General features: G+C 34.7%; 2 protein-coding genes and 2 long non-coding RNA genes across 5 annotated transcripts; 2 read left to right on the forward strand and 2 right to left on the reverse strand.

The window, feature by feature from the left end:
* LOC140880901 (protein TIC 40, chloroplastic) lies at nucleotides 1-6,084 on the forward strand. Its single transcript, XM_073285759.1, has 14 exons — nucleotides 1-336; nucleotides 1,006-1,117; nucleotides 1,294-1,351; nucleotides 1,458-1,475; nucleotides 1,913-2,174; nucleotides 2,420-2,514; nucleotides 2,601-2,661; nucleotides 3,165-3,243; nucleotides 3,642-3,682; nucleotides 4,026-4,071; nucleotides 4,696-4,790; nucleotides 4,915-5,018; nucleotides 5,408-5,455; nucleotides 5,648-6,084. The coding sequence occupies exons 1-14, from the start codon at nucleotides 132-134 to the stop codon at nucleotides 5,702-5,704; spliced, it is 1,281 nt and encodes a 426-aa protein (XP_073141860.1). The 5' UTR covers nucleotides 1-131; the 3' UTR covers nucleotides 5,705-6,084.
* Nucleotides 6,085-8,878: 2,794 nt separating this feature from the next.
* Nucleotides 8,879-12,462, forward strand: LOC140881249 (uncharacterized). 2 transcript variants are annotated; one of them, XR_012149863.1, is made up of 5 exons: nucleotides 8,879-9,067; nucleotides 9,579-9,705; nucleotides 9,812-9,897; nucleotides 9,987-10,116; nucleotides 12,023-12,462. It is a non-coding gene; the product is annotated as an uncharacterized lncRNA (long non-coding RNA). The 2 variants fall into 2 exon arrangements; XR_012149862.1 differs by having other exon boundaries at nucleotides 9,987-12,462.
* A 139-nt stretch (nucleotides 12,463-12,601) lies between these two features.
* Nucleotides 12,602-16,012, reverse strand: LOC140881250 (uncharacterized). Its single transcript, XR_012149864.1, has 2 exons — nucleotides 15,753-16,012; nucleotides 12,602-15,144 (listed from the first exon to the last, which is right to left on the reverse strand). It is a non-coding gene; the product is annotated as an uncharacterized lncRNA (long non-coding RNA).
* Nucleotides 16,013-18,629: 2,617 nt separating this feature from the next.
* LOC140883978 (F-box protein At3g07870-like) lies at nucleotides 18,630-20,420 on the reverse strand. The gene has a single exon (XM_073290613.1). It carries the CDS (start codon nucleotides 20,180-20,182, stop codon nucleotides 18,920-18,922), a length of 1,263 nt encoding a protein of 420 aa, XP_073146714.1. The 5' UTR covers nucleotides 20,183-20,420; the 3' UTR covers nucleotides 18,630-18,919.
* Between the last annotated feature and the right edge of the window lie 239 nt (nucleotides 20,421-20,659).

Raw genomic sequence — 20,659 nt, forward strand, 5'->3', positions numbered from 1 at the left:
AGCCCGACAACCCGTTTCGCTGACAAGGGTCAATACAAACAGTTTGCGCTGCTGCTGTTCTTTCATCTCATCCTGGTTAACCATAATTTTTCTATCTTCCGAGTTGTTTTGAGGTATAATTTCACTTGAAAATGGAAAATATTGGCCTCGTTTTGTCTCCCAAAGTTGTACTGGGTCTACCTTCAAGCCACCGGAACTCGATGATTTCCAGTAAACCCTTCGTGGGTTTACCGAATTTACTCAGCAAAACTGGGAAAAATGGCAGATGCGGAAAGCCCAGTTCCTCATTTTCACCTCTTGCTCTGTTTCAGAGCCCCAAACGCACCAAGATTATAGGTACCATCCTTTTAGTTTCTCGTCGCCAATCCGTCTGTACAGGGATATGTATGTATGCCTTTTTTTTCCCCCTTTTTTTCTGAAGATGCAATGATATCTCTACCATGAACTCTGGCTTTTGTTTGAATTTTAGGTGATTCTAAAACAAGATTGCGACTGTTGTTTATGTGTATTTTTTTTTCTTGGATACATGGTTGCGAGTCCATTAAAGATTAAACCTTTGCCGTGCCATCTTTTATTTGTATCTATAGCTCCCGCTTGTTTTGATAGTTTATTGGAATTGCATTTTCATTTGCGTTTATTTATGCTTGGTGATGGTAGATATGCTTTTTCCTCATGTGCACCACTATTATATCTGTATTTCAGTTGTTTTATATTTTATATGGATGATTTTCCATATTTTTCGTTCGTGATTATGTACATTTTTTTTAGAAGGAGGGTTCTGTGTTGAGATTTCTTTTTGTTTCATTGTGTTACATAAAGAAAGACTGATGTGCATTGGAATTTGTCATAGCACTTACATTATATGAATACCATCATTCCATGTTTGTTTCGAGACCAATTACTAGTTTAAACATGGGATTTATTTGCGTCATCCATACTGGTCTGCTGTTATCCTCCCTTTCTGGTTCTTGTGCTGTTTATCGTACTAGTATAACCTCCATGCAGTACCAGAGAGAGTTGCAAGGGATCGTTTTGCAAGCATATCGTCATCAAATAGCCAAGAGACAACCTCAGTTGGCGTAAATCCACAGCTTTCAGTGCCACCTCCTTCCTCTGTGTAATAGTCTACAGCTGTTTTCATTAATTGGCAAGTTTTGTTAAGGAAGAGACTATGCACATGATGTTTTTTTTTTCATTACCTGGTGTCTAACCTTTTCTTCCCCAACCCTCCTCCCCCTTTCCCCTTCTCTCCCTTGCTATCCCTTCAATTTTATGCATCGCATGCTCAAATAGGGGGTCACCACTGTTCTGGATTGGAGTTGGTGTTGGTCTCTCAGCACTTTTTTCATGGGTGAGTACTACTATACAGCTTGTTAGTTTGTCTTAGATTTCTTGGTCCACCTGTTGGCTTTAGAGTTAATTCTTACGTTATCTTTCTGACTTTGCATTTATTTCAGGTGGCTGGAAGAACAAAGGTGAGTTACTTCTTCCTTATTTCCTATTTTGCTATTGTTTTTTGGCAATCTTACAGCTCTTAGGTTTTTAAATTTTAGAAAAGGAGATAGTATCTTATGTCGTGTATGGAAATAGACGACATGCTATTCTTATGGTACCAATAATGATAAGTTGGCTACATGTTGGGACCTGATATTATTAATTTATTATTATATTTCTATGTGCAGATTCTGTAATGTTTAGTAATTGTTTAATTTTTATGTCAGCATTATTTTTCTCTATTATCAAGTCATCTATGAGGTAAGAGATGGTTTGGCTTGTGAGGTGACTTCATCATTTTAGTATTCAACAACATATGGAGGAATAAACTTAGTGTGCTGTCATAGGAATTGATAAAACTATTTTGATTTGTCACGAGTCATATCTCTTATTATTTGGTTTCTGACTCATGTTACAGAAATATGCTATGGAACAAGCTTTAAAAACATGGACTCAACAGATGAGCTCGCAGAATAATCCATTTGGTAACGCTGGCTTTGCTCCTGGTTCGCCTTTCCCTTTTCCGCTACCCACACCCTCGATGCCAGATTCATCTAGAGCTTCAACTCCTGTGGGATCTCAAGCTGTAACTGTTGATGTACCTGTGACAAAAGTTGAGGATCCTCCATCCATATCTGTCGATTATAGCACAGAAACGGAGAAGGGACCAAAGAAATATGGTATTTCAGCTTCCCTTATTGTCTCTTTTATGTGGCATGTGTCACTCTTACGCAGAATTATAACAGAACGGAGTGTAAGTTTTTTGATATTCACTTTTTCACAGATCATCTTTTACTACTATTTTGTGTTAGTCGATATTTCTGGCTTCAACGTGATACCCACCACCCTGTTCTTGCTACAGAGATTATTCAGTTCCTTTTATGGTTTTCGATACTCTTTATATATGAATACATTTTTGTTGCAGCTTTTGTAGATGTTTCCCCTCAAGAAACAGTTCAGAAGAACGCGTTTGAGGGCTACAAAGAATCGACCCAGACGGATCCACATCCTTCACAGCCAGTGAGTTGAACTGTCATTTGAGTCTGAGCAAATAACTTATAACGATAATTTTCATTATTTTCTTTTTGTTTGATAATCTCGAAAAGGTTTCTCAAAATGGTTCGGCTACAAAGTTTGAAACAGGTACTCAAGAAGGTTTCTCTACTGGTAAGTTGCCATTGGTTTTCTCTGTTGTAGTGTGATGTCATATTTGCAACCATATACCTAGCTGTTAAAACATCCATCGACTTATCAAAAGAAACCTTTTTCCCCCTGATTTGGTCTATTTGATCACTGCTCCATGTGGAGCCAATTCATTTCTACCTTTTCAGATGCCTATTTTTTAAAATGTTTGTGTATGCCATTTTAAATTATTACCCCGAAAAATTCTTGTGGAGGTATAACTACGAAGTTCAGGTTTCTATGCCAACAGATTTTTTGCAAAGTAAATTAAGGTGTATTCGTTCTTATGAATTCTTCCAGTTCATCACCTGATACAGAACGGCCTTGGGGAATCTTACATGCCCTTGACTTCTGAGACCAGATTATATTGAAATAGAAGATGTCCTTACAATTGCTTAATTTATTGTGTTTTTGCAGAATTTATTATAAGTGAATGAAATCTTATCCAGTGAAATAGCCCAATTAGGCTTTTACTCTTTTATGCACAGGTAAAGCAAACCCTCTCTTGTCCGTGGATGCTTTGGAGAAAATGATGGAAGATCCAACAGTGCAAAAAATGGTTTATCCGTAAGATGGCCTTTTCCCTCGCATTTCATTCTCGTATATTTTTCACTTATGACATGATATGAAGTGCTGTTCTGTAATTGAAATATTCCTTGTGTATGTTGATGAGTTGGGATCATCATCGATCTTCTATATTTTTTAATCTGTGTCTAATGGCTTTTAAATTTTGCTAGTGATGGTATGTTAGATGAATATTTGGCTCCTAAATAAGAATAATTTTCCCAATGTTTGTCATTCTTGAACAACCATTTTATTAAAATAATTCATAAAATATTATATGATGTTTCTCTCTTTGTTCTTCAGAGTTTTCCAACGTAATTTTAACAATCATTATAGTGTCACTCGTGCATATTACTAGTGAGAGTAAAGGGGAGCTGCTGCTCATTTTACTATTTTTGCAGTTATTTACCAGAGGAGATGAGGAATCCTTCTACCTTTAAATGTGAGTTTATCTTTCTCTATGGGACGCTAAGTTGTAAAATTCTTCAATTGACTCGCTGAAAATTTCTTGTACACTTTGTTTTTACTTTGTCCTAGCTTAGATTGGTTATCGATTTGTCAAACGCAACTCAATGGGATCTTGATAAATTTTAGTTTATTTCATTTGTTTCCTTGTGCGTACACTTGTTCTTTCGACTGTAAAATGTGATGAAATCCAATTTCCATTGATCTCACTGACTTCTTTCTCAATTTTCATCTACTAAATTTGAGGTCTAAATGGTGATTGATCTAGTCCTTAAGTCTATCATGCTAACATTCCAATCCAATTGCATGTGATACTACAGGGATGCTACAAAATCCACAATACCGTCAGCAACTTCAAGATATGCTGTAAGTATATTTTTCAAATGCCGTCTCTTTGGAAATTGCTAGCTAAAGCCTGCTTTTATATAAATTTCAACAAAGCTGACCCTGTCTTGCCTTTGGTTTTCCCATTTAGAGGCTCTTTTGATCTTTTTATAGTTCTCATTATGAAATGAAAATGTTTATGTTTTACATGTTTCTTTTGTGGCTGCATGGTACTTCTAAGAACAATGTATTCTAGGGTTTGAATTAAAGAATGTTGTCTGAGGTCTCGTCATTTATTTTCTTTATCACTTGCGTCAGTCAACCTACTTTCTGTTGCCCTATTGATCAGACATACTTTTGAAGATTTATGGAGTTGTCCACGGGATGCTGTGCATGTTGTCAAAAATTTCAGTTTGCTATTTAGAACGGGTCTCATCCGTGCTGTGTTGACCTATATTTACTAATTTCCCAGAAACTAGAATATAGTGTATACTTGCTCAAAAAAAATATAATATTAAAGAATGGAATTTATTGGTTGAATTGTTTACCTGATGCAAATAGCTCCACCACCGTAAAAAAACCCACTGCATTTGTGATTTAAATTTTTAATGACCAAGAAGCGTACTTCATTAAAAAATTTAATTCTATTTCCTACCATATTGCCAGTAATAACATGGGAGGAAGCCCTGAATGGGACAATCGCATGATGGAGAACTTGAAAAACTTCGACCTTAGCAGTCCTGAGGTCAAGCAGCAGTTTGGTGAGTACAATCTGCAACAAACCTTTGTTTTGTGTTTAATGAAATCAAAATGTTGCGTTTGTCTTATTGCTGTCTTGTGTAGTTTTATCCTCTTATGGTTGCCCCTATAATGTATTTGTTGCAGATCAGATAGGCCTTACTCCTGAAGAAGTAATTTCTAAAATAATGGCCAATCCTGATGTTGCAATGGCATTTCAAAATCCAAGAGTTCAAGCAGCAATCATGGAAGTAAGCATCTTCTTTTTGTTCTATACAATCGAGTGCATGCTGCTAAACAAATAGTTGTAACTAATGGCGCAGCAGAAAGTGCTCCGCCACAGCTTCCATTACATGTATTTCAAGTTGAAACTGTTTACGGAAGAGGGTTGTTGGAGACAGTAATTGGCCTTGTGGTTGTGTGAGATTGTCTCTGCGGTATAATATTCTAAACGAGGCTCTTGTGGTGCTGAATGCTTTAAAAAAAATTGAGAGGCACAATTACGATCATCATCTATAGCTTTCAATACAACTACAAGCACTAAAAACTGTCTTCCATCATCCTCTTTTTTTTTTTCTTGTTAATACTCTCGCTTTGCACTCATATGTTCATGCACTCTTTACTTGATTGGTTTTTGCAGTGTTCCCAGAAACCTTTGAATATAGCCAAGTACCAAAACGACAAAGAGGTAGTGAAGCAAACCCTTGCAACCTTGGCATTGCTTTTGTTTCTAAAAGAACCAAACCAATCTAACTGTAACAAAAATTTCTCTCATGATGTTGCTCCATGACGAGCCTTACTTGGTTCATTACTACTCTCTGCATTTGGGTTTTCGACCTTGAAGTTAGTTTGTAATTTTGTCATCCTTTATGACACTCAGGTTATGGATGTTTTCAATAAAATATCGGAACTCTTCCCTGGGGCATCAGGTATTTAGGTTTCTTGTAGCAGCAAATAAAGTCGGGTATAGGAGCTTTGATCACCCCTGGACAACGGAGATACCGTAACTTCCCATCACATTTGACGCCCATGGTTACCAAGACTGCATTCGCGTCTCCCTTCGATCGGAAAGGATATATATAGCAGCAAATCTAGAATCTGTTTATGCTGGATATTTTCCCTTTGGTTTCTTACAAGCTGCTGTTGTGTCTGATGTAAAAATTTTGTCGGATGATCGTTTGAGGTTTTAAAGTTGTTGGTCTTTGGAGTTGAATTATTTAATCCTCTGTCACTTTTTGGTTCGTAATCTGACAGAGATATCCAAAAACTAAAATTGTTGAGTAAATAAAGATGTGTAGAAACAGAATTTTGGTTGAAGATGCCTCATTGTTATGGACTCGCCCCTTTGGTCGCATAATTTAGAATATTCGGCTAAATTATTATCTCATGGATGAAATCACTCGTTAAAGATATAATTAGTACTTTGGTGACATTTTTTTTAATAAAGATAAATAACATCATTATGTGAGATTTAACAAAAAGTTTATTTCAATATTAAAATTTTAAAGACACTTATCATTTAATCAAATTTCTAGCTGTCCGTATAGGTCCGTCTATTCTCTTTTTAAAATACACCAATTTTATTTTTAAACGTGAAAGGGATATTACAATGTATTTTTTGTTTGTCTGAAATCTCAAATGATATTTAAAAAAAAAAAAAACTAATACAGATTCATGTTCGGCTCAGTTTTCATTACTCCTGTTGCGTTTTTTGTTGAAAGTTATAGGGGAGCCATGGTTAATTGTTTGAACAAGGCATTCTTCAAACTATAACAAGGCCTAAGAATCCTGCAGGAAACGAGCCATTGGATCATTTTATCAGCTGAAACCCAAAAAAAAATCTGACAATAATTTCCAAAACACAAATTTCATCATTCTTCTTCCCAAAACCATCTTATATAAACTTACATTTCATCCATTACAATCAACAAGACTGCATTTTTCCCCCAAGATCCGATCGAAGAATTCAAACAAACCATTCTTTAAGAGGCAGACTCAGGAATTTATTCCAAATGCATTTTTCAGACTAAATTGATCCGGGGGGAGGGGGGGGTTATCCCAAAATCATGTCATCAAAATGATAAATTGAACACAAGAAAATCAAAGGAAATATATAACCCAATCTAAACACACATTTCACTACCAAAAACAAAAACCGTAAAAGAAGAATCAATTCGATTCAATCATATCAAATAATCAATCATAAAAAAAAAACCCCCCAAAATCCCGAATTGTTCAAAAAATTACACAGCTCAATCCAAGACATTTTTAATTTTTTTTTCTGAAACGCTTAAATTAATTCATTAATAATACAAAAAGGTGTTCAATTTAATTTACATTAAAATTAATTTAGCCATGTATAATATTGTATGCATAACCTAAAAACCTAATTTCATGCTTATTTTTTAAGAAACAAAACATATCATGTTGAGAAAATCAAACAAGTAAAAAGAGAAAGACGTTTCATCTCCGTTAGCACGGAAGACCGTAGCCAATGTAGAATGGCAATGGAACGGAGTCACAGATGGCCGAGAGAAGAAAGTGGAAAGAGAAAGAATTTCATGCTGTAGATTTTATTATTTTACAACTTTAATAAAAGTAATTTCATATTGTAATTTTGAATCTAAAAGTGAAAAACGACTTTATTCTATGATAAGTTTTGAATTAGCATGAATTTCTTTCCCTCTACACTTCTCCTCTCTAACATCTGTGACTCCTTCCCACCTCCATCGCTACTATGACTATTGTCATTCTGTGATGACGTCCATGGAACGACTATCTCCAATGGCCTGCCTTGATCTTCCTCTACGTACCTACCGTGATGCATTATTCCACATGGAATCCAAATTCCGTGTACACAGATAGCATCACAACTTCGAAAATGTTGATACATAATCACCTCGCAACGGCTCGACAGCAAGGACAAGTATTCCAGCCCGATCGATATGCAAGATTGGTGGTACACATGGGAGCACTCCAGCCGACCCCGCCGCAGTCGTCGATCGCTACCTCCGTTCTCCGATTGCCCTTGCAGATACCACAGATTCCCTCCGGATCGCGCTGCCTCCGCCTCTCCAATACCATCTTCATCCATCTCCTCTTCAAATACTGCATCGGCTTTACGAACTCTAAATATTGATCCCACGTATTCACTTTCTTGATGCTCAACTCAATATATACACATTCTCCAAAGGCAGAAGGTGATTGTCGCGGGTTTTTTTTAAACTACATATATATCGAACAACTCTTTGCCACCATCATCGCCATCACGAGTACTACTGTTCGCGGGACAACTATCTCGAATCGCCTGTCTTGATGCATCTTACTCGCATCAATCTTGTGATGTATTATGATCGAAACCGTCAAATTCTTGAAAAATCTCTGTTGTTGAAGAAACAAGAGACCAAGGGAAAGGGAAGAAAGAAGGCGAAAAAAGTATCATTGTTCATAGTTAGTATAGGGATATTAATTTGTTATATGAAATATGAAAATAATTTTAGAAATTTCTATTTCGAATTTTGATATATATATGAAATAATAATTTTATAAATTTTTTTTTGAATAAATCAAATTTAGATAATTAAAGAATCAAGATTCAGGAACTCTAAACTCACACACAAAATCAATCACTAAATCATTAATAATGTAAATCCAAGAATATTCCAAATAAATAAAGAAAATCAAGACGCCGCATGCACCGATTATTTCACTCAATCTAAAGCTTTTGACCCAAGATATATAATTAGTCAATTTGGAATTGAGCTCCACAATATTGCTTTGATCTTGAGTAAAGAAGCCAAAAAACAAATCGATGAAATATTATTTATTTTTTATTGTAACAATAATATATAATTTTTAAAATATTTTCATCTACACAATTAATCCTCCCAATTTTAAAGACACATGTTATTTATTCAAATTTCAAACTGATCCCGTATATTTTCTTCTCAAATTACATTTAAAAAATGTTTAAAAAATGAAAGGGATATTAAAAGGATATATATATATATATTTTATTTGAAATGTCAAGGATATTTTTTTAATTTAAAAATTAAAATACACTACAGATATTATTTTTTCTCCATTTCCATAATCGCATTCGATATATATCTCTCTCGCGAATCATATCCTACTTGTTTTCATCTTCTTGTTGAAAGCAGAGAGGCCTTTAATTTCTTGTTTGTTCTCTCCATTTGGTTTTCTTGATTAAAAAATGTCTACGATCGGGCAAAGATTGTGGAAGAAGAAATCAATGGCCGGATTTCGATTACTTTGCACGGCATGGTCTTTTTGTTGAAAGGTTTGGATTACATTACAATCTGTTTTTTGTTTCCCGAGTTTCAGATTTTTGCACATACTTTTGGGTTTTTATAATTGTTTGAATCTAAATATATACTTGTTTTCCGCTAGCTTAATTAAACATGGATTATGTAGTGTCATTTGATTTTGTCTTCGATTTTCATGAAACGACATGATTTGAATTCGATAGTTGTGATTTTACAGGAATATATATTTGTTTGTGGTTTATTCGGGTTAATTTGTGTGTTTTGCAACTTAATCCATCCATAGCTTATTTGTATTATAACCAATCTTGAATAAAACACTGTGAGCGAACTGTATGTTATCGGACGGATTTCTTACGCAGAATCTGTTGTTGAAAAGTTTTGACATTAACAACATACATGATAAATCTTTACATTTGTCAATTTCTATTTGAACGGGGTGGGGTGGGGTGGGTTTTAATTTGTTTGAATTAATCCGTCTTTCACCTACCTCATTACACAACAATTATCTCGTATATATGTTCGTAGATCGAACGCGGTCCGCCATTGTTGCTCTTCAAGATAGATCATATACAACTTTGTTGGTTTCATTCCGCCCAACATGAGAGGCAAACTTGTTATTCTTATAACTGGTACTTCATCTGGAATGGGAGAGGTATGTACGTATTTTTTGAATTGATATTTGATGCATTAAAAAAAAACACACATATATATAGATCAGTATTAATTAGTAAGTAGCTATTGATGATGGTTTTGTGCAGTGCGAGGAGGGAACAACTCTTGCAGAAAGTAAGGCAAAGGGATTGGGATCTCCGGGTGTTCTTTAATCTGCGGGATCGATCGATGTGTACGTCTTGATCATACATGCTTCTAATTTTTCTCTTAAACTTGGATTTTGTACTGTAATTTGATTTTAATTTGTGGAGGTTTCTGTAGGAGGACTATGGGAAAAGGGAAGAAACCGAAGAGAAGCTAAGGTCTCCCATAAGAAAATCAAGACAAAGGAATTAATAACCCTGGGAGCAGTGCCGCAAAGGATTTCAAGGCATCTTAAAGGAGAGACGAGGCAAGAACTATTCAAACTCTAACTGGTTTTCACATTTATCTTTAAATATACAACAGCTATATATGCATTTTTCCCATCAGTGAACGAGGATGAGTACAGTTATTTGTTTTTTGCGCGAGGAAAAATAATTCATCAACTTTCTTTCAACTATATATAGCATGGCATACACGTTTTGTAGGCGACACTATGAAAAACATTGCATCAAGTACTTCATTTGAACTATAGCATGTCATACACTTTATGTAAGTGACATTTGAGTACATACGTTCTTCTAATTGATGATTCAAAAACGCGGATAAAAAAATCTTTTCGAACTGTAGTTGTGATGATAATTGATGATCGGAATAGTCTATATCTATATTACTTGTAGAAGTGTAGATGAAGACATTCATTTGTGTTTTCCCCTAAGGTGACGTGCATGTATATATATGATCTCAAAAGCCTATTCAATTTCTTTTTATCTTCTTTAACATAGGAAGATGCAAGAATTGTTCTTATCAGTTGCCTCCTCCTCCACTTCTAAAACCTTTGTTTCTTGTATGTTAAAATGCTAAGATTTGTGATAAATTTTATACTTTTGATCATGAAGATGAGATTGATAAAAGGATTTTACAAGAATTACAAGTCAACCAAATGCTTTAAATCTATCAGTTCTTGTAGTTAACTGCTCGTTAAGGTCGGTGCAACCTTCGTTGTTCTTGCTGTAATTCTTGTGTATTATTTATTTATATTCACATATTCATGAGTATTTGTATGATTTTTTTCAATCATAAATCTCAAAAAGATTTTTATCCGCGTAATTGAATAATCGATTATCAATCAATTAGAACGGCATTTGGTGCGCGGTATGTACTCGGTCATATTTCATAGTTCATGCATCTAATACAATGATATGTTCTGCAATTCAAATGAACTTTATGTGCATATCCTATGATGCATTGTTTTACGTTATGCAATTCAGAAGAACTTTATGCACATATCATATTATTATTCATCTAAGCAAAGCACCATGGATCACAATATTAATTATGAGATTTATTTACCTGATTGACAGACGTAGAATGGATAGTAATAATATAAAAAAATGCATAAATATATAATGTGATCAAGATTTATTGGTGTGATGAGCTTAGTATTCTAATATGTAATAGAACTGGATTTGTTATTTGGGTTATCTTAGGACATCCTCTACTAATACTCGTGAATCTGTGAATTTAAATAATAATACATAAGAATGAAAACAAGAACAACGAAGGTGCCACCAGCCTTAATGAGCAGTTAAACTACAAAAACTAATAGATTTGAAGCATTTAGGTTGACTTGTAATTTTTGTAAAATCATTGTCAATCTCATCTCCATGATCAGAAGTGTAAAATTTTTCACAATTCTTAGTGTTTTAACATACAAGAAACAAGGGTTTTAGAGGAAAGGAGTAGAAGGCAACTGATAAGAATAATTATTGCATCTTCCTATGTTAAAAGCAGTTAAAGAAGGTTAAAAGGACTAAAATAAGAAAGGAAAAAAAATGTTAAAAAAGATGGGGGAAAAAAAGGAAAAAAAAGGAAGAAGCTGAAAAGATATTCTGCTAAAATATAAGAATACTTCAAAATATATGTATGAATGTACATGCAGGTCACCTTAGGGGCAAAATAACTGATTCATAATACAATAAGAAAAGGAAAAAAAAAAAAAAAAAACTTGCATGAGATGATAAACTTTTAGTAAAGTTATGGATGACATTGAATTGAGAATGAATTATAAATGTACTCATATTTCAGTAACAAATAGTGTGATAATTTCTACAGTTCAAAGAAACTTGATGCATTCACTGTTTTTCTTCCTGCAAAAAACTGTACTCCCCTTGGTTCCTTGATGGTAAAAATGCATATCTGCTTGATCTCTATAGTTACATGTGAAAACCAGTTAGAGCCAGACTATTTCCTGCTTTGTCTCTCCTCTATGAGGCTTCCAAATCATTTAACGCTGGCACTGCTCCCACGGTTACTACCCGAGACGAAGGAATACCTCTTTTCCTTTGTCTTGATTTTCAATCTCGCTCAGATGACTCCTAACCCGTACTAAGGTACGCTTTTCATATACGTATTTCATACGCAATTTCAATACTTTTTATGTTGAATATTATACTGACTTGAGCGTCGGAGTGGCTTCGCCTTCGGGCGAAGTCATCTCACCTTTTTTCTTTCATACACAGAAATACTTTTGGGATGGATTCAGTTCGATTTATGGAAGAAAATTGGTTCGTCAGTAACCGATTCGAGGTATTTTATTAGGTACAGGATCCATTGACGTGCTACCTTGGCTAATGGCTACTGTCTATATAAAGGGTAAAACATCATTTAATGGATCACATTGTATTGGGTTTATCTCCTAAACTAACCAGTATCATCAGACATGAAATACGGATAGCAGTAATATAAGAAAGATAACTAAGCAATTCCGAAGTGTACGCTTCTCTACTTGTAGAAATAAAAAAAATTGGTAATTTTGATATTACATGTCTCTCTTTTTGATTCTTGTCGATCAATATTGAGTTTTAGTTTTATATTTTTCAAATTTAACAATTTTACTACTTTTTTTTTTTTGCAAATTTTATTATTTTTCCATAAGAGTACTGATCTGACATTGTACAAAAAATGAATAAAATTACTAAAGAAACAAAGATACAAGTTCGCCTCGATAATATGTTACTTACAGTCTTGAAGCATGTAGGTGTGAGTGAGACACAAAGTCTATTTCTAATTTATACTAGGCATATATGTTAAGTTGTTCATATGTTGCAACAATTGGTAAAATCTTGCAGAAAACAAAACAAATAAAAAAATCCCCAACGCATCATTTTTTAGGCTGCATAAAATGTCATTAAACCTTCATACATGAAAAGAAAAGCAAATAATAATAGACACGAAAAGTATCGCCAACTCACGAAGGCATCGGATATCCAAATCAACAAGATTTTATGGTTTATTGATTGAAATTAGTCGTCACCAATTAGCTGGGACTAAGGCTAGTATGATAATCATGATGAGAAATTCCATCTCAAGCAGCTAGAAAACATCAAACAACTGAATTTCTTTGTTTCAAAAAAAAAAAAAAGAGTTTAATCTGAATAAATCTGATACTACTATATCACTAAGCAATGAAGTCTTGTTATGTTATTTAAGATGAGAAAATAGTTTGGTTGCGGCATAACAGTGGCCAATGAAGGTCTAGAGCTTTTATTTAAGGTGCGAAAATAGCTTGGTTGTGGCCTGTTAACTTAAAAAATTCAATAGTCAAATTAGAATGAAGTGATTTATTTTCTCCAAAAAATATGGGAAAAGTTTAACACAGAGTCAATTAGATGGGGGGCTTACGCAATTATCGACATGACACCAATAATCAAAGTATTGTCCAGTGCAGTGCTTGTGCCCTGATTCATCACCTTGATTCTTTTAGCACATGCCTGTAAGAAAGAGTCCATTAGCTGACACCAAGATTATTCCCCTCCGTCATTATTGGTTACCAGTTCCTTCTATTCACATAAAAAATATATGGTATCAAATGAAAGTAGCCATAAAGATAATAGCATTTCGCCATTTCCGAAACAATCCCAAATTTACCCCATGATTCCCTGCATAAATTCAGGGTTCATTTCATATGCTGATATTAAGATTCCAATGACTTAGCTTCGCTTGTATTCACTTTCTTCCGGTCAGTACTCGTCATTAAAAACCTAGAACAACATCACATTGACATTTTTTCCTTCTAAAAACTCATTTCAAATCTCCCAAGGTTATTATTATTTTCAATCCCACATTTTATCATTTCAAAAACAAATATTCTATTACTATACCATATTTTAACTCGATCACTTTATTATTATATAAAACTTTCAAATATGTTATATTCCATTAAAATACCCAACACATGTATACAGTAGAAAATATCTCTTTCATGAAATATAATATATATGACATATCACATTCTCCAATACATTTCTCGAAACATATTTTCTCATATGATTTCCCCAAAAGACTAAAAAAATTTTCCAGAACAACCCTTTTGAAAATCCTGGAAATGAAACCATGCATAGCCTAATAAGAATTTTCCAACTGTGGGAAAAATCGCATGCCAGCTCGGACAAAAAATCCATGCCACTAGAAAAGTTCAAGTAAAGTATCCAACAAACATATAATATCTAAGTCGAAGGAACTCGATAAAGGAGGAATAAGATGCATGAAATAACTGATGGAAGGAAAATATAAAGAAGCAGAAATATGGCATCACATGGAAACAGTAAAGTTCACATGATATTATTTTATTGGCCTAGCACATGGTGCCTTGCACGGGCCTTCAAGATCCCTCTTTGGATCTACAGGCTCATCATCGGCCCTAAATGACGAAAGGCAAGAACCGATAAGAATGTATAGGATAACTACTGTATTTGGCTGAAACAGACAAACACAATGGCTCAACGATATTAATTACATAGCCCAAAGGTTCAATACTGGTGAGAATATAAAGGAGAATTGATTATCTTGAGCACATAAAATTCAAAAGCCAGTGCAACTCTCATGACCGTTAAGTACGGAAAGTTTTCACACAAACAACTAGAGATGAAAAAGTAAACCAATTTAGGATCTTCGTCAACACATAAAAGAGAAGTCCGAGATGAAAGCCAAACTTTTGATTAGCTATAGAAATACATACCATTTCAACAACACCAATTACAAACAAATTTATTCCCCAAATAGATCAATGTACTCTCAATATTTATCAGTGTTACACGAAGTGAGATAGAAGTTCAATTCTAATAAGTGAAGCCAAGCCAATAGATTAGATCGACAAAACCTCAAAAAAGAGTTGAGAAATTATAAGCAGTCAGCTACAACTCAAATAGAAAATAAAAAGCTCCTGCATATAGAAAGGAGTTCAAGTTGTTGCAGTTTGTATTTCCATCAGAGTCCAAGCTGATGAACATAGGAATATCTTCCGCTGTCAATAACCACCTCATGATTGGCATCAAGGCTGTTGTTGAAAATTCCATCACAAAAAGAATCCAATATTTGGTTATGGGAATCAGAATTTAAATCAGAAGCAGAACTAGCTTGGCCAGTATTATGTAATTCAGACAAAAATAAGTTAATATCCTCACAAGATTCATTATCCTTCGTCCCATTTATATCATTGAGTGAAAAGTTTTCTGACTTCTTATCCAACAAAAAGTCGGTATTTGTTGATACATATGAAGTGGATATACAAGTAGATAAATATTTTCCGGCTGAAACAGATGAAATAGTTGCCTCGATTTCAGGTGACGGAACTTTAAAAAACTTAGGAGACAAAAACAAAAACTCACTTCCAGGCAGCATACTATAGCATCTAACCATCCAAATAACTAAGTATTAGACACTAAAATTCGAAAATTAACTCTAAATATTCGAAATTAATTCCAAATAAATTCTGAAAAATGACTAATTCCTCCAATCGGCTCACATATTACATCTACAACCAATAATAACACAAATATCAATTATTGGAATTCAATTGAATCAAAATTCCCAATTTTCGAATCCTCACCCTCAAAAGCCCCTGAAATCGAGACCTAGGCTGGAAAAAAAAGCTAAAAAATTTACCATTCCGGCAAGTAGATGCAGCGCCGGTCCGGCGAAGCTTGCGCAGCTCCGGAGAATAAAACATCTGAAATTCGAAAATTACAGCTGTAATCTTTCCTCAAAATATTGATATCACTGGATAGCTCTCGTCGAGGGGGTTCCAAATCTATATATACTTTCGAAAATCGACAACCAACGAAGAAGATGCGACATTTCAAAGTGACTGGATAAATATTTTTGAAAGCTAGGAAGAAGGATCGAGTGAAAGAGAAGGTAAAGATGTAAAGATGATACACAGCAAAGAGAGACGACGATATATATATATCTTATAATAAATAAATCTGATAGAAAAATTATATTTGATAATTTTAATGTATTTTTAAATTTATTTTTTATCATTTGTTTAATATATTTAATAATAAAAGTCCAAAAAAATAAATTTTTTATTCAAAAAATTCCGACGTTTTGTTCCGGTATCCTCATTATGCTAACCACTATCACATTATCTTAATATTTAAACAAAAATTATAATTAAATTCAACTTTATAAAATAATATTTAATTTCAAATAATTTATATTTTATACACATGTAATGCATGCGCTCCGTGTATTAGTATGTATTAAATATAATATAAATATATATGCTTTTGTTTCCATTTATATTTTTGGTTAAAAGTTAAAACTTAACCATTTACTAATATATCTTTTTAACGCAAATTAAAATTATTTAATTTAATTATTTTAATTAAAATAAGTATTACTGAATCTTTCCATTAATCAGCAAATTAACATCGAGTCCTGTTAGAAAGCGTCGAGAAAAAAGTTGGGATACGTCTCTTTTAATTTTTTTTGTTTGACAAACCATAAATATATTTAGAAAAATAATTATTTAAAAAAAACAAAAACAACGGTTTTACATCATAGATTCTTGAAACCAAGTTAAAAGAGAACGGTTCATTAAAACTAGTATCTTGTCTATTACTCTCTCTGTCTCAAATATATTGTTCACGTTTTCTTTTTTTGTTTGTCTCAAATATATAGTCATATATCATATTTAATAATATTTTTTTTACATTTCTTTACTAATATACCCCTATTAACTACACTTTAAAAATTGTGCAATCATTTTTTTAATACACTGATAGAGATAAAATAAGAAGTTTATATAAAATTTGTTTTCTCAATACATTTTTCTTAATCTGTATAAAAATCCAAAGAGGACAATATATATGGGACGGGGGGAGTACCATGTAAACTATGCCAATAGACAAAGGTTGACTAAAACAGTTGTCGTAGGTGGAGCCGTCAGATTGGCCAACCCATGGCGGGGCGAACCGATCTACCAAAAACACATCGTTTGATGGGTCGAAGGCGGGCCAGCCTACCATCCCGACGGGCTGGAAATCCTTAACCCAACGCAACCCAACTTGTTTATCATATCTATTTAATATTTATTGAATTTTCTTATTATTATTATTAAAAAAATTTTATAATTCGTTTTAAATAAGATGAAATTTAGGTGACATTCTAAATGATATATAGGATTCATCCTTTCATATTGAAAAATCCCGCAAATTTATTGAAAAATTAAACATTGCGGTAAAAATCAAATCAAAATAACCAAAATTTAAAAGTTAAAGAACCAGTACAAAACTTTAACTAGTTATAGTAGGACTAAAAAACAAAACTAGTAAAGATAGATGACCAAAATGATTTTTTCCCCTTATTTCAGCGTTAACTTTTTTTACTAGAATCACTTTTGTAGAATCATAATCTGAATTCAAAAAATATACAAGAATGATTTTTAAGTAAAAATCTAACAATTATTTTTTTTAATAATTAGAAACACTCCTTTAAATAAACACTCAAATTTAATTTTTATAAAATCATGTTAACCAAATAAATCGAACCGACAAGCACTAATCGTTGTATTGAAACAACTCAACAAGCAACAACCAAACCAACACCGGTTGGATTTGGTGGCAATCAGTCACAACCAACTGCTCCTCGGAACTCACAAACCCACGGCCTATAATTCCCCCACAGACCCACAGATCGCAACAATGGCGACCGCCGCCGCCACCATAACCCTTGATGCACCGTCGTCTTCCAATCCTCCAGTCTTGGTGTTGAAATTGAAGCGTCCTAAGAAGGTGTCGTGGAAAGAGGGAAAGGTCGACAACGAATTCATGAACAAGAAAAGCTCGAAGAAGTGCTGCATTTTCCACAAAGAAAAGCCTTTCGACGAGGACGATTCCGACTCCGATGGCGAAAACGACAGGAAACATCTTCATGTTGGAGATGGGAATTGCTGCCAAGATTGTTGATTGATTGGTTTTCTCTGTTTGTTATGGTGGATGCCAATAATGGAAAGGCTATTACATGAAATCTCTCTTGAAATTTGCTTTTAGTGTTTGCTGTTTAAATTACTCGAAGGTTGTGGCAGATCAAAATTGCTTCTTTCTGGCTATTGTTTCTGTGGTTTGATTAGTTTTCAACTCACCATATTTATAGGAGTCATGTTTCTTGATATTTTCCTGGAGCTATTCTTGATTCCCTCTCAAGCTTCTAGCATTTTTACCATCGAATCATTCCCTTCTGATAGAAGAAGTGAAGGTTTGTTTGCATTTATTGTTTCTTTCCTTTTTCTTTCTTTGTTGTTGCTAAGAGTTATATCTTCCTTGAACGGATTAGACCTATTTTAAGACCATTTCCTGAACCACCTGGTAAAGGAAAGCACCCGTTTCATAGTTCCTCGGGGCATATAGGGTGTTCGATAATCGTCAAAGAAACCATGATGGTTTTGTGCTCGTTTGATGTCGATTATTTTTGGCACTTGACGAGAAAATTGGAAAGAGGGATGCTATTTCGAAATTCTTTACTTTGGTACTATTTTACTGGAGCTAAGCAATATCAGAATGACATTGGATAATCCCAACCATTGACAGCTCCAAATGCGCAAATAATTTACATGATCTTGGCTAATTACATCCCAAGTATTACAACTTTGAATACTTGCAGAGACTTGTCTAGTTGTCTATCAGCAAACAATACACGATCAGAAGAGCGAAAACACTTAAGCATATGCATATGTATTAAAAGCTAGGAAACCGCTGACAACAAAACACAACACATGACAAATAACCTTCTAAAATACGCAGACTTCTAAGCTTTAACATAAAAAAAACTTAGTTAATCATACCCTTCCATGATGCAAGAGTATTTCTGTGAGGAATGAAGAGTGTTTCTGCTCCTTCGCAATATTCCTCGTCGTCTCTTGAATAAACCTCCCTAGTATCACCGGCCTCCATATCATAAACATACAAGTAATGGCCCGGATATTCAAACACGATTTCCTTCCCATTTCTCGAGCTACAAATGGGCACAACACGCCTAACGTCAAAGTTCATGTATATGCTATAACGCTTCACCCAACTCTCCCTTCCGTTCAGAATCCAAACTTGCATCAGATTCAGTGTGGCATGAGTCACAAAACCAAGAGCTCCCCCAACTTCAACCAGTCTATCGTTCACAACGCAAAAGATAGGTAGTTTCATGGTGCGAAATTTCTCATCCTCTAAATCCATGGAGACAAAATAGTCACTGCCATGTTCCCTCGGCATCCAATACAACGATCCATGAACTGATACAGGCCTCTGAGTAACATCGTGTAGTAATTCGGAAGAAGGGCCATCCATACAAGTCCATTTTCTTGTATTCACATTCAAGATTTCACAGACTGTGTATCCTGGCGCTTCACGAAACAAATGTGCTACCTTGTACGTTCTTGCCTGGACACAGAAAGCAAAACCATAGGATTCACGGAAACCAACCGTGCCTAATGGAAGCTTGGCATGTTTTCTTGTCAAGGGATTCACGAGTATCAATCCCTTGTTCTTGGCCATTGTACCAAGCACTAAACCATCACAGCTCGCCCGAATATCAACTAAATCAATCACACAAGACTCAACAAAATTGTCGTTCCCACGTTTCAAATCCAGGTAATGGAAGTGAGGATTAGGCTCAACAGGTGGTAGGACGAGGCAAGAAGCATGTGCTCTAGCAACGATCAATTCTTGAGATATGAGCACTGTTTCCGACCGCTGTGCCTGAAATTTGATGAACATAGAGCCATTGACTAAAGCATACCACTTCTTGCACACGAACTGAAGCTTGACAAGGGATTCAGCAGGGAGTAAACTGAAAACCATGAACAGCAAATCATCAGGAATTTGCATGATTTCAAACCTACTCTCCGGTTCTGAATTCTGGACAGCAGCTGCTTTTCCCTGTGACCGCTGCTGCTTTACAGTCTTTTCCTGCAGAAAATCTTTCAGCTTCCGCTGCCTTTTGGCTCCGGAATCCGGCCACATCATCGGCTGATCCTCCTCCCCTTGCCCCCTTCTTTCATAGAGGCGCCGTCTCCTTTCATTCCGCATATTGGGATCCATACGGGTTCTGATTAAATCTCCCAGGATACGAGAAATCTGCTGGAAAAAAGGAGGCGACTTTTAATGGGCCCAGATCATGAACCAAGAAAAACAAGAATTTTCTGACAAAAGACACGAGAATGGCGATGAGAACATGGGAAATGGAAATTTATTATAGAAATCCTCACTAAGCACTAGCAAGATAGCAGCACTGTGTATGGAAATTATTGAATAATGTTGTTGTTGGGACCCAAGAATTGACGAAAACTTTTAAGGCAATTGGAGGAAAGTTTCGTAGTTAATTGCGTATTGAAGAAGGAAGAACACTTGAATAATTGAATGCCCGGCATGGGCTAACCTAGAATCGGCCCATTTACAGCTCGGTTCAGAACTAGTCCAGGATTGAGCCCAACGTGGGATTCAATTAAATAGGCCAAGGATCTTATTTTAGCCCACATCTTGTATGAGCTACAGTCACCTAAAGTATTTGGCAAAATA

The sequence above is a fragment of the Henckelia pumila genome, chromosome 2, assembly GCF_033568475.1.
Source record: "Henckelia pumila isolate YLH828 chromosome 2, ASM3356847v2, whole genome shotgun sequence".
Taxonomy (NCBI): Eukaryota; Viridiplantae; Streptophyta; class Magnoliopsida; order Lamiales; family Gesneriaceae; genus Henckelia; species Henckelia pumila.

Bases quoted from the DNA above. Each gene is read 5' to 3' on its own strand.
- LOC140883978 (XM_073290613.1), bottom strand. From the start codon at position 20,182: ATGGATCCCAATATGCGGAATGAAAGGAGACGGCGCCTCTATGAAAGA.
- LOC140880901 (XM_073285759.1), top strand. From the start codon at position 132: ATGGAAAATATTGGCCTCGTTTTGTCTCCCAAAGTTGTACTGGGTCTA. The intron at 2,662-3,164 runs GTAAGTTGCCAT...TTTTATGCACAG, and splicing joins TCAAGAAGGTTTCTCTACTG to GTAAAGCAAACCCTCTCTTG. The intron at 3,244-3,641 runs GTAAGATGGCCT...CTATTTTTGCAG, and splicing joins GTGCAAAAAATGGTTTATCC to TTATTTACCAGAGGAGATGA.